Here is a 12863-nt window from a genome sequence, read left to right as displayed (position 1 = left end):
AGACTGGCAGAGGGGGCAGGCAGCATGGAGCATGGGTACAGAGATTCAATGGCTGCAGCATGAGACATGACAATCATGCTAATGCCAGAGGGAGACGTTTCTGATTCATCCACCTTAGACACATCAGAGATCCAGGTTCCAAATTGTACCTCTAAAACAAACAATTATCAAAGACCCAAAGGCACAGTCAATTCAAAATATTATTTTCTTAAGCTCAAACAAAAGAAAACTACACCAGAGAGAGAATAATTCCAAAGGATAATTGCCTACTAATGTCTGGATTTGTAATTACCAACAGTACCCACACAGACCCACTGCTCCCTTGTATGCTGACTGCCCCAAAGCCATCCAAACTGTAGTTTTATGGCTTTGTTTGCAAAAAAAATGATAGAAACAAGAAGTCCTCATGTCTTTTGAACATAAGCAATGATCTCAAGCAATACTTTTCTAAGCATACAAAATCAAAGCCAAATTAAAAAAAATTTTTTTTCTGTCTTTCCAGACATAAACACCAATGGATAAAGAAAAGATAGCGCAATTCAGGCCATACATACATTGCTAGCTTCAGAGGAGCTGAAGGTTAGAACCACTCACATACATTATGCTGCTTACAATTTAATTTTTATTAAAGATAAATATCATTAACAAATCATAAATACATATACCCACTCCCAAAACACAGTATCAGAGCCTGTAGAACCTCTACCACATACAGGCAAATGACAATTCCAAACTCCATTCAGTGACATAGACATTTAATTTTTAATCCTTTAGGAAGTCAAATTTGACCACAGTGTCTGCAGCTGCATATGAGTTGTTTGCAGTCATGGGAGGCATGTTTTATGTGAAATGAGTCAGCTCTCCTCCTCTGATATTTCCCTGAAGCAGAAGGTACCCAGCTTCTGGGCTCCCCACTGTGTGGACAGAGAGGTGGGTGGTACTGAGTGACATCCAGGTCAGGGTAATGTGAGAAGGATCCCACGGGTATCACCCAGAGCATCTGTTTTAGCTTCACTTCTGTTACCCTGACAAAATCAACTTGGGGAAGAGAGGGTTTATTTGGCTCACAAGTCCAGGTTGCGGTATGTTATTGCAGGGAAGTCAAGGCAGGAAAATGAAGCAGATGGGTGCACCACAGTCCCACAGACAGAGAGGTAAACATGGATTCTTGCTTGCCCCTGGCTGGCTTTCTCCTCTCATAGTGTTTAGTATACCCTGCCTAGGGAATAGTGTTGCCCACAATGGACTGAGTCTTCCTACATCGATTAATAATGAAGAAATAATTTCTCATTAAAACTCTCTCCCAGAGTTAACAATTAGCTGGAGGCACCAGGCTCTGATCCCCAAGACCCCTGCAGGAGGTAGTAAAATGCATGGTGAGAAGCAACTCAACAGGGTCTGGAGAGGCACAGTAGGGAAGCCCTGATAAGCCTTAGGGCTCCATCCCCAGCACCAAAACCCACAAAACAATGCCACAGAAAAAGCAGGTATATGACATTTGGCCACAAAATCCATTTTCTATTTGTATTTAAAAGTGTTATACCTGGTAGTTAGAAAATGCTACTTTTAATAAACTTAAAAGCTTTTGCTATTGTTATTATGCTTCATTTTAACTCACTCCTGTCAGACTTACACAGCCCTTCTTGACTCTGAGCTGGGATGGTTTCACCCTTCACATCCAGGAACAATCTAAGGTCGGTTCTGAGGGTCTTATCCTGGGAGTTAAATTAGCAAGTGGGAAATTAGACAGAACTGGGGCAAGCCCCCAACAAATTTTTCTATTGAATTCCCAACCAAACTAAAGCATTTTGCAAATGATCCTGAGAGGGATTTTTTTTCCTACTACACCTGTGTGAGTGTTTAAACACAGGGATCTGCATCATGGAGAACAACACAGAAATAAAAATAAGCAAAAAGCTTCAGAGGTCAGTGTTTGAAGGAGTCTTTGCAAAAATTATTTTGTTTACATGTTACTTACTATATAGTTTTGCATGAACATGTGTGCAGGCACATATGTGCCACCACGGGCTTGTAAAGATCAATTCTACCACATGGGTCTCAAGGGCTGAACTCAATATGCCAGACTTGGCCACACATGACCTTATGATAAGGCTAGTCTGAATGGGAGGTTTATGAGAACTCCATGGATAGCCCCAGGGCCAAGTCATAGAAAGTCAAGCAGAACAAAGAAGAAGTAGCCCCACACTAAAGACAACACCCAGGACAGAGGCGGCAGCATGTTGGCAGAGTGCCAAGCTTCTGAGAGAAGCAAGCACGTGGGAAAAGATGTTGGTGGTACACCAGTGGAGAAGGCCAAGAGCTGTGTCTGTGCCATGTCTCAGCTGCTTGGTGAGTCACTGAGTCACCTCAGCTGCCTCTGCCGACAACCAATCTGGTTGTAAGAATGGCCCCTCGTGAAGGGTGCTGGCATCTTCAATGCAATAGCAAGTGTGGGCACAGCCTTCATTGAAGGCTTGCTCCAGTCTGCTCTCTGCAGACCTAACCTTGACCTTGTTCATGATGTGTGGATGCAAAGAGTAATAAGGCTAATGAATGAGTAAAAGGAAGGTCTGGTACATGACGGCTGGTGCTAGGTGATGATGCCAGCTCTCTCACACTCTAGATAGCAACACCACCACATGGTTACAAGCTCCAGCTCCCCCATCTGTCAAAGAAGATGTGATAGGGTTTGGTTTTGACAGTGTATGTAGTCCATAGTACACACCCAGGAATTACCTGGGTCAGAATTTCAGATATGCTCAATAAGGGTCCAGAACTTGGTGCTGCATGATTTTGAAGAATGTCACAGACAGAATTTTCCCCAAGAGTTGTGGAAGAGATTCATAGAAGAGACAGGAACAAGTGTAGAAATGAGGCCCTGGAGGCAGTTCCCAGCTTCCTCCAACCTAAAGGTGTTCCAACTGTTAAGTTTTCCTGAGTTCAAGTGAGAACATATTCCAACATTTACTGTAACACAGAGTAAGATTACATGTCTGGTGACTGTGGCTGAATGGCCAAAAGCCCCCTGTCTTTACCCAGCTCTGAAAACCTTCACAGGTAGGGACACCCAGCTGGGAATAGAAAGTTAAATCCCAAAAGGCCACAGTCAGCATGTCTATGACTACATGATAAACTCTGGGAGGTCAGAAAGGACCACAGATGTAGGAAGAGCCCCTAGACCGGGCCTATCTCCAGGTTCTGTATCTCAGGAGCTTAGACCCAGCCCAGGACCCAGGAAAGCTCCCATACATATGGATACCCATACAGACCATGTCTCTACCTGGCTGTCCTTGAGTATGAACTTAGAAGTCTGAAGTGCGCCAGGGCTGCAAATGTTCACTAATAATACATCCAAAGCAGAGTTGGCTCAGTGGAGACATCTCCCTCACTGGGGTGTTAGCAGTGGTCAGTCTATACAACAAGACTCAACAGTGGCTTCTCAGCCTGACTTCTATGGTCCTGTAAACCAGCTTCCTTCTAGCATGGAAGTGAGCTACAGAGGCTGCAGGCATGCCTGTCTCCTAAAATCATACTGCACACTTTGGGTATCAAGTGGTTAATCTGTATTAACTCAGTGCCCAGCTACATCATTCAAGCAAGGGGCAAGGCCTGAGAAAGCTGGTTCATCCCAGTCTTAACATTCAAAAAGTACAAGGGATTGGGAAGTGAAGGGCAGAAGACTCCAGAAAAGGACTGAAGGATGCTACTTAGCTGTAATCCTCCCCCCCCACACACAATTTCTCCCACCACCATGTCTCCCAAGGCATGGGACACCCAGTTAGGGACCAAGCACCAACTGAATCCTCATACCACTTGATTCTCATTCCCACTCTGTCTAAAGGCTGTGAGTCTTTGAACAAGTGGCCTTGGCTGCTGGTTCTTAACCAACAAAATAGGTATGACTATATCCAGGGCTTCTTCATATGTAAGCTGAGTCCTGAAATGAGTGGATGAAGGGCATTTCTCAAACATCGAGGGCATCTCACAGAGGCCTGAAAAAAACGGGATCTGTTATTGCTCAGGGTGCTGAGTAGGAACAAGTCAGTCCTCAGCTTTTGGACATATCCTTTCCCATGTGACATTGAGAACATCTTCATCCTCTCTACCCTAGGCAGTTCCCGGCAAGACCATCCCAGACCTTCCCAAATCATCACCAAAGGTTATCAGAAGTTTGCTCTAGGCGCCACCAGGCTCCCCTCAGACAGCAGGACAGTCCTGTCCTTTAGAGCTCTCCAGTGCCTGCCAGTAAGTAAGCAGGTCCTGGGGCTTCATAAAATGGCACGCCACAATTTTCTGAAAGCGGCACACAGAGAATCGTAAACCACCAGGGAAGAAGGTTTGTTTGGTGTGAAGCTCCTCCGGCCTTATCTTCAGCTTGGCCAGGCAGAGCCCAACAAACACATCCTCCAGCTTGATGAATGGAACACTCTCTGAAACGTTGTATACTTGGATGGCCACATCACTGGAAAAGACATAACCAGTACCGGAGCAAAAAGGTGGGTACCTGTCCCAGGGATATTCGAACTTACTCACAAACCACTTGTTGAATTTCTGCCTGATGGGAAAGTCATGGGGCTTTATGTAGCCTGTGAAGAACCTAGTCGTTTTGTTTTTCTTTAGCAGCAGTTCGGTCAGATATCCGACGTTCACAAACATGTCTGAGTCTGTTTTCATCACATAAGCTGTCTGAGGACAAAAGTGGTAGACCCATTCCATACCCATCATGGTCTTCAGAGTCAAGTTGAAATAGGCATCCTTGAAATCCTTCTGGATGATGTCGCGGTGCTGCTCGCTCTCCAGAGTTGTGGCGTCCATGTCCTCGGTGCTGTCAGAGGCCCCCAGAAGGAAGAAGGTCCTCACCTGTTGGCCCTGCACCGATGTCTCTCTACCCCACGTCTTTCGGATGGCCATTCGTGCGGCCAGCTGCTTGTGGGATGATGTCACCAGCAGCACGAGGAAAGGCGGCTTCTGCTTGCAGTCTATATCTGGAAGCTGAAGGAACTTCCCATGACTTTTCTTGAAAACAAACGGGAGTTCTCTGAAAGACTCCATGCTGAAGTACAAGCAGAGCGCACCCATCATGAGAATGAAAGCGTAAACTAGCCTCATCTTCACGTAGGCCATCTGAAAGAACAGAGACAAACAGCCAGGCCTGAGAAGTGTCAGGATAGAATAATACAAACCTGAACACATAAACTGAAAAAAATTTTAAGTTTACCAAGAAAGTTCCCAAAGCAAAGGAAAAATAAACGTTTAAGGAAATAGAATTGTGAATCAGTGCGAACATCACATGTTATATATGTGTTCGAAATTATATCAAACCCATACATACACAATTAAAAAATGAACTTTAAAAAAAAAAATACTGAGCTGATGTGCCAGGTAGGTGAAGTACATGAGATACATGACACGCAATTGAGTAAACTCCGGAATCTTTCAGAACAGAAATGGAGGCCACACCTCAACAGTGAGGCACAAAGGGCTGCCTAAACACATTGACTCACAGTGCCACACTAGACCCTAGTCCCAGTTCTGGGGACAGCCAGCCCCTCACAGATGGACTATTCAGACTCCTTGACAAAGAATGACACAAAGTAGCTAGATAGCCTATGGGTCTGGAAGCCATGCATTCTGTGTATAAGCACAGAGTGTCCACAGACTTCTCTGTACTCAAAAAGCAACGTTTAAGAATTTGAGTTCCTGACAGGCTCGTGTGTTTGAACTCTTACAGTTAATGGTGCAGCTATAGAAGAATACAGAGCCTTTTATGAGGTGAGGCCCAGCAACAAGAAATGAGTTCTTGGGGGTGAGTGTTAGGTTTATAGCACGGCCCACTACATGTACTCTCTCTGCTTCCTGATCCACGAGATGTGAGCAAGCAACCTCACACTCCTGTTACCATGACTTCAAGCTGCCCCCAGTGCTATGTATGTCTTCCTGCTACAATGGAGTCTAACCTTAAATCATGATCCAAAATAAGTCCTTCCTCTGTGGCCATTTCTCATCCGGTGCTCGATCAGGGCAATGACAAAAGTCATGAACACAGAGCCACGTTCAAGTTTCTGATTTGCATAATTACCTTGAAATTCTAGAAACCTGTGAATGTTTTAAGGCTACTCTTTAAACCACCAATCTGATTTTCAATCATCATTTGCCTGCTCTTTTTTCTCAGTAAGTTTGGGAACAGCTGTGTCAGTGTGGTCATACTGAAAAAGAATGACACTTACCTTCGCTCAGTAAGAACTCAGGTCCTCTCTGGACCCCTCTGGGGCTAAGCCACAGGGCAGAAGCCAAGAGGAAATGAATTCCTTTTGAAGAACAGCCAGTGAGTGAGGTTCAACCCTACCTTCTGAGACAACCTTTTGGACTTGGTTTGTCTACCAAAAATGATGATTTTTGTCTCTCGGGAATAACTAAAAAAAAAAAAAAAAAAATAGAAGTTCATACTTTACTTGAGGACTTGACACTTCCCCCTCCCGGTATGACCTTGAGCAAGTGTTTGAGCTGCAACCCTAGCCTCGGTTTTGTCACCACTAAAATGGGTACAATCTAGACACATGAGTAACCTGCCTAGAACAACAAATGTCTGCAAATCCTCTTGAGCCTCACAGGTGAAGATAAGACCTGTGGCGGTCTGAATGTGGATGGCCTCCATCGGCCTGTATGTATGAGTATTTTGTCATCAGTTGGTGTAACTGTTTGGAAAGGATTAGGGAATGTGGCCTTGTTGGAAAAGATGTGTCACTGGGCATGGGCTTTAAGGTTCCCAATGTGCTCTCTTTTGCCTCATGGTTATGGATCTAGACATGAACTCTAAGCTGTTCAACCACCTTGTCTTTGCTCTGCCATCCTGGACTCAAACCCTCTGAAACTATAAGCCCAAGTGAATACTTGTATGAGCTCCTTTGCTCATGGTGTTTTGTCACCCCAAGAGAAAAGTAAAACAGAAGTTGGTACCAGGAGTGGGATAAAGCTGGATAGACCCAACCTTGTTGGGTTCTAGAGGAATGTAGAAGACAGTGGGACTTAGGACCGAGAAGCTGGCTGAACACTGTAAGCTGAGTTTCCTAGGCCATACTAGTAGGAGTGTGGAGGACAGTTCTGTGGACTATGGTGACCTACCTCAAGAGGTTTCAGAGAAAAACAACATTAGTAACCCAGATAAAGACCATTCTTGTGATGTTTTGGCAAAGAATGTGGCTGATTCCTGCCCTTGTAGTAGGAATCTGCCCGAGGTTAAATCGAAGATGGAGGGATTTATTTCACTGGCAGAGGAGAGCCTAATATTGACTTTGCTACACAGTTATTTGTAATTACTCCTATGCAAATGCACAAATACAAAAGAAATGCATAGTTTTAGGAGAAAAAGAACACCAGGGAATTTAATGTTGGAGCTAAGGCTTGTGCTGAAAGAGATAAGGAGATTAAAGAAAGGCCTGATCCAAAGTGGAATAAAAAGAGGTGTCCTCAGGCCAGGACCCCACCCAGCTAAGATCTCAACTTCTGAGAGGAAAGGGCATCCGGAATTTTCTGCTCCTAAAACACAATAAAGGAAAGATACTGCAAACATGATTCCAGGGGGCTAGGCAAACTTGAAACTATTGTCCATGTGGCTCTGGGTTCAGAGTCATGAAAGGTGCATGGATAAAAGGTTGTGGAGTCTTCTCTGTGCTTAAGGAGAGCTGCTAAGGCTGGAGAAGTCTCTTCATGATGGCCCTGAGAGAGCTAGAAGCCCTTAGAGGCCATTGCATGAGGTCATGAAAGTGAAGCCTGGGTTGCATGGAGACTCCAAGATGTTAGACATGTCAGAGCCATGGGTATCTACCAAGGAGAGCTGCACACAGGGAGTGGAATGTGAGAGAGCTGTATGTTGCCATGAGCAAAGCTGGAAGGGAAGAGCCAGCTAAGATCCATGACAGTGGATAGAGAACCACAGGATTTGGCCCTTGTTGTGCTTAGCTTCAGTCTTGCTTTTTATCCAATATTTCTTCACTACAACCTTTGCTCCCTTTTGAAATGGTAATATATATATACATATACATATATATGTATTCTCTTCCATTGTGTTGGAAGTATGTAATATTTTTTATTAGATTTTAGATTTATTAGATTAGATTTAGGTGGTTATAGTAAAGAGATTGCCTCATCTCAAAAGAGACTTTAGACTTTTAAATTCTATTGAGACGGTAAAATACTGTGGGGACTTTTAAAGCCAAACTAAACCTATTTTTCAGTATAGTGTGGCTACAAACCTATGGGGTCTGAGAGTGGATTATGGAAGGTTAAATGAGAATCGCTACGAGCAATATTTTCAGAGGACCTCAGTTCAGTTCCTAGTATCTACATCAGGCAGTTCACAACCACCTGTAATTCCAGCTCCAGTGAGTGTAATGCCCTCTTCTGGCCTCCGCAGGCAACTGCATTCTGTGCACAAACCCACACAGAGTCAGAAACACATACACATAACTTTAAAATTAAATGAAAATGCATTTTTAAAAATCATTATACTGTGTATGTGTGTGTGTGTGTGTGTGTGTGTGTGTGTGTGTGTGTACACCACAGTGCATGTGTGGAAGTCAGACAAAAATTTGCTGGGAGCCCAGTTCTCTCCTTCTTCCATGTGGATACAGGTCTCATGTCATCAAAACTAGGAATGTTAGTTAGCATTTAGTCTAGGCTCCGCCCCACAGTTACCTGGCAACAGAAAGGCATGCCTGACTCACTATAAAAGGAGCTGCTCTCCCCCTCTCTCTTGCTCTCTTGCTCCTGCCCTGTTCCCTTGTTCCTTCTCCCTCCCTCCCCATCCCCCTCCTCCCTCTCCCTGCTCATGGCAGACCTCAACTCCTCTACTCTCTCTGCCTTTCTCTGTCTCTACTCACTCAACTCCCCTCCGCATGCTCTGAATAAACTCTATGCTCTACTATACTTTCATGTGCCTGGTTCCCTCAAGGGGAAGGGATGCCTCAACATGGGACCACAGAAGCACCCCCTTCCCACACACCTGACTGCACATCCACCAAAACATATTCCTTCTCTCCTTATCATTTTATAAAACACAACAATCATGTTTGATAGCATGTACATTTACCTCCAAGGTGCCTTTTCTCTAGACACTTCACAAAGACTGAAGTTTCTAGGGGCAAACACTCCACTCCCTCACTGTATACATCGATATCAAATGGTAGCCTATGGGCAATAGCAGAGGCCACACCTAATGCCAACACTCCCCGGGTTTCCTGTTCCCAAAAGGAGTTCGACCATTTTATTCTATCTACAATAGATTTACCAAGAAGCTACATCCAAAGTTACACCTTCAGTATCCCATGTAAAGTAAATATTTGCACCTTGAATTGTAAGAACCAGGCATTTCTCTCTCTCAGAAATTAGAGTCTGAAAGACACTAGAACCAGCAGGAAAATAGATTAGGACAGCATTTTTCTGGAAGGACAGTGTACCCCTAGACTGTAGCCCCAAGCTTCTAGTAGATGGAAACAGGTGGTCACTATGTGTAATGTCAACCAAATGTGGGCACTACAGCAGAAGTGGATGGCTGACCTTGGGCCACTTAATCTTTAAGCTGTGCAATCTGAAAAGATCCATTCTGCTGAATGTAACCTAGAGGGGCATGAGAGGAGTGGCCAAGGAGGAACTGCAAAGGGAAGTGTGCTTCCTGGAGATGGTCCACTGTTTTTCACAGCTGTGATAGATGTACCTCAAGAGGCACAGCCTCGGGGGCTTCATCTCCTGATTACTTCTTACTGCTCCTGAGTCTCTCCAAGTTTGTCATCACTGTATTCCTCATATATGTTGTGATTGGGCACTGGGAGACCCTCATTGCCTGTAGTCTGGCATGATTGCTCCCTGGGATACCCAAAAATAAACTAGATACCTACAGACACTTGATTTTTTACAAAGAAGACAAAACCATACAGTGGGAAAGGAAGAGCATCTTCAACAAATGGTGCTGGTCTAACTGGATGTCTATCTGTAGACAACTGCAAGTAGATCCTATTTATCACCCTGCACAAAACTCAAGTTTAAGTGTATCAAAGACCTAACATAAAACCAGATACACTAAATCTAAGAACAGAAATCAGAGAATAGTCTTGAACTCATTGGTACATGAGACAATTTCCTGAACAGCCAATGGCTTGAGCCCTAACATCAACAATTGACAAGTGGGATCCCATGAAACTACAAAGCTTCTGTAAGGCAAAGAACACCATCATTAGGACAAAATGACAGCCTAAATATTGGAAAAATATATTCACCAACCCTACATCTGACAGAGGGTTAATATCCAAACTATAAGAATAACTCAAGAGTGCTCGCTTCGGCAGCACATATACTAAAAAAGAATAACTCAAGAAGTCAGATGCCAACAACCCAAATAATCCAATTTAAAAATGGGTATATTAGTCAGGGTTCTCTAGAGTCAGAGAATTTATGGAATGTCTCTATATTAAGAGAATTTACTAGGATGACTTACAAACTGCAATCCAACTAACCAAACAATGGGTAGCTATGAATGGGAAGTTCAAGAATCTAGTAGTTTCTCAGTTGTACGAGATGGTGTTTCAGCTGGCCTTCTGTATAAGCTAGAGTTCTGAAGAAGTAGGTTCCAACAGATATGCTGGCAGGCAAGGAAGAGAGAGGCTTCCTTCTTCCAAAGTCCCTATGTAGGCCTCCAGCAGAAGGTATGGCCCAGATTAAAGGGTGTACCACCATGACTGGATTTGGAACTTGCTCTGTCCCAGGTTGGCCTTGAACTCAGAGATCTGCTTGCCTCTGACTCTTGAGATTAAAGATATGTAACTTGCCTGGGATTAAGCTTTTCATGGCCACTATGCCTCAAGATCTGAATCAAAAGTGAATGTCATCTCATGTCAAGATCAAGATCAGAAACCTATGTCTTCTAGCCTCAGGATCTGGATCACAGGTATGCCCTCCATTTCTGGATTGTAATTCATTCCCCATGTAGTCAAGTTGTCAACCAGGATCAGCCACCACAATGGGGTTCAGAGCTAAACAGAATTATCAACAGAGGAATTTCTAATAGCTGAGAAACACTTAAAGAAATATTCAACATGTCTAGTCATCAGGGAGATGCAAATCAAAACAACTCTGAGATTCCACCTCACACCCATGAGAATGGCTGAGATCAAAACCTCCAGGGACAGCTGCTGGAAAGGTTGTAGAGTAAGGGAAACACTCCTCCATTGCTGGTGGAAGTGTAGCTACTTGTGCAACCACTCTGGAAATCAATTTGGTGGTTTCTCAGGAAATGGGAAATAGTTCTACCTCAGGACTCAGCTATACCACTCCTGAGCCAACAGATGTTCCATGATCCCACTAGGACACTTGTTCAACTATGTTCATAGCAGCCTTATCGATAACAGCCAGAAATTAGAAGCAACCTAGATATCCTCCAACTGAAGAATAGATACAGAAAATGTGGTTCATTTATACAGTGGAGTACTACTCAGTTATTAAAAACAAAGAGATCATGCATTTTACAGGCAGATGTATGGAACTAGAAAATATCATCCTGGGTCACCTGAGTGAGGTAACCCAGACTCAAAAGGACATGCACAGTATGTACTCACTGATAAGTGGATATTAGCCACAAAGTACAGGATAACCACAATACAATCCACAGACACAAAGAAGCTAATTAACAAGGGAGGATGCTTGAATCTTTCTCAGAAGGGGAAACAAAATAGATACTGGAAGTGGGTAAAGGACGGGAACTGGGTAGAAGAGAAGAGGGGGAGGGAAGAGGGATCAGGTAGGGAGAGCAGGGGAAAGAGAAGGTATCTCTAGGACATGCCAGAGACCTGGATCTGGGGGAGACCCCAGGGTGTCTATGGGGGTATCTCTAGCTGAGACTCCTAGCAGTGGGGATATGGATCCTAAAGTGGTCGCTTGCTGTAGCCAAGCAGGTCTCCCAGTAGAGAAATAAGGACATCAACCACCCACAAAAACTTCAACCGAAAATATGCCCTGCCTACAAGCTGTGCAGGGACAATGATAGAAGACAGAGAGAGGGGGAATGACTAACCAATGACTGGTCTAAACTGACACCCATCTCATGGGCAAGAACCCTGACACTATTAATGGTATTGTTATGCTTGCAGCCAGGAGCCTAGCATAACTGTCCTCTGAGAGGTTCCACCCAGCAGCCAAAGGAAACAGATGCAGAGACCCACAGCTAAACATTAGATGGAGCTTGGGGAGTCTTGTGGAAGAGTTGGGGGAAGGACTGGGGAACGTCGAAGGGATAGGGACTCCACAGGAAAACCAACAGAGTCAACTAACCTGGATCCTTGGGGGCTCCCAGGATCCAGGATCCTGAACCACCAACCAAAGAGCATATATGGGCTGGATTCCCCCACCCCTACACATATGTAGCAGAAGTGCAGCTTGGTCTTCGTGTAGGTCTCCCAACAACTACAGAGGGGACTAACCTTGATTCTGTTACCTGCCTGTGGATTCCATTCCCCTAACTGGGCTGCCTTGTCTGCCCTCAGTTGGATGCACCTAGTCCTGCAATGACTTGAGGTGCTGAAGAGATAGAGTTTGGGGGTCAGTAACCAGGGGGAGGGCTCCCCCTTTTCAGAGGAGAAAGGGAAGGAGGAATAGGGGGAGGATCTGTATGAAGGGGTACTGGGAGGGGAGGGGGCTGATATTGGGATGTAAAGTGAATGAACAAATAAATAATCAATTTTAAAAGGTTAAAAAATCATAAAATGAAATAAAATAAAATAAAGAGGTGCAGCCTTACCAACCCTATACCTGATAGAGGGCTAATATCCAATATATACAAAGAACTCAAGAAGTTAGACGCCAGAGAACCAAATAAC

At 44.3% G+C, this 12863-nt stretch overlaps 1 protein-coding gene across 1 annotated transcript in view; it reads right to left on the bottom strand.

Annotated features, from left to right (window-relative positions):
* Positions 1-602: 602 nt before the first annotated feature.
* Positions 603-12863, bottom strand: part of B3galt5 (beta-1,3-galactosyltransferase 5) — a 47413-nt gene continuing 35152 nt past the window's right edge. The window contains exons 2-3 of the mRNA XM_031364822.1: positions 6228-6413; positions 603-5124 (exon numbers count right to left, since the gene is read on the bottom strand). Of these exons, the coding sequence (XP_031220682.1) occupies positions 4198-5124 (927 nt within the window). The 5' untranslated portion in view covers positions 6228-6413 and the 3' untranslated portion in view covers positions 603-4197. The remainder of the gene's footprint in view (positions 5125-6227; positions 6414-12863) is intronic.

This window comes from Mastomys coucha, unplaced genomic scaffold, assembly GCF_008632895.1.
Source record: "Mastomys coucha isolate ucsf_1 unplaced genomic scaffold, UCSF_Mcou_1 pScaffold12, whole genome shotgun sequence".
Taxonomy (NCBI): domain Eukaryota; kingdom Metazoa; phylum Chordata; class Mammalia; order Rodentia; family Muridae; genus Mastomys; species Mastomys coucha.
Note: the sequence above shows the minus strand (reverse complement) of the source record. Positions and strands in the feature narration are given on the sequence as shown.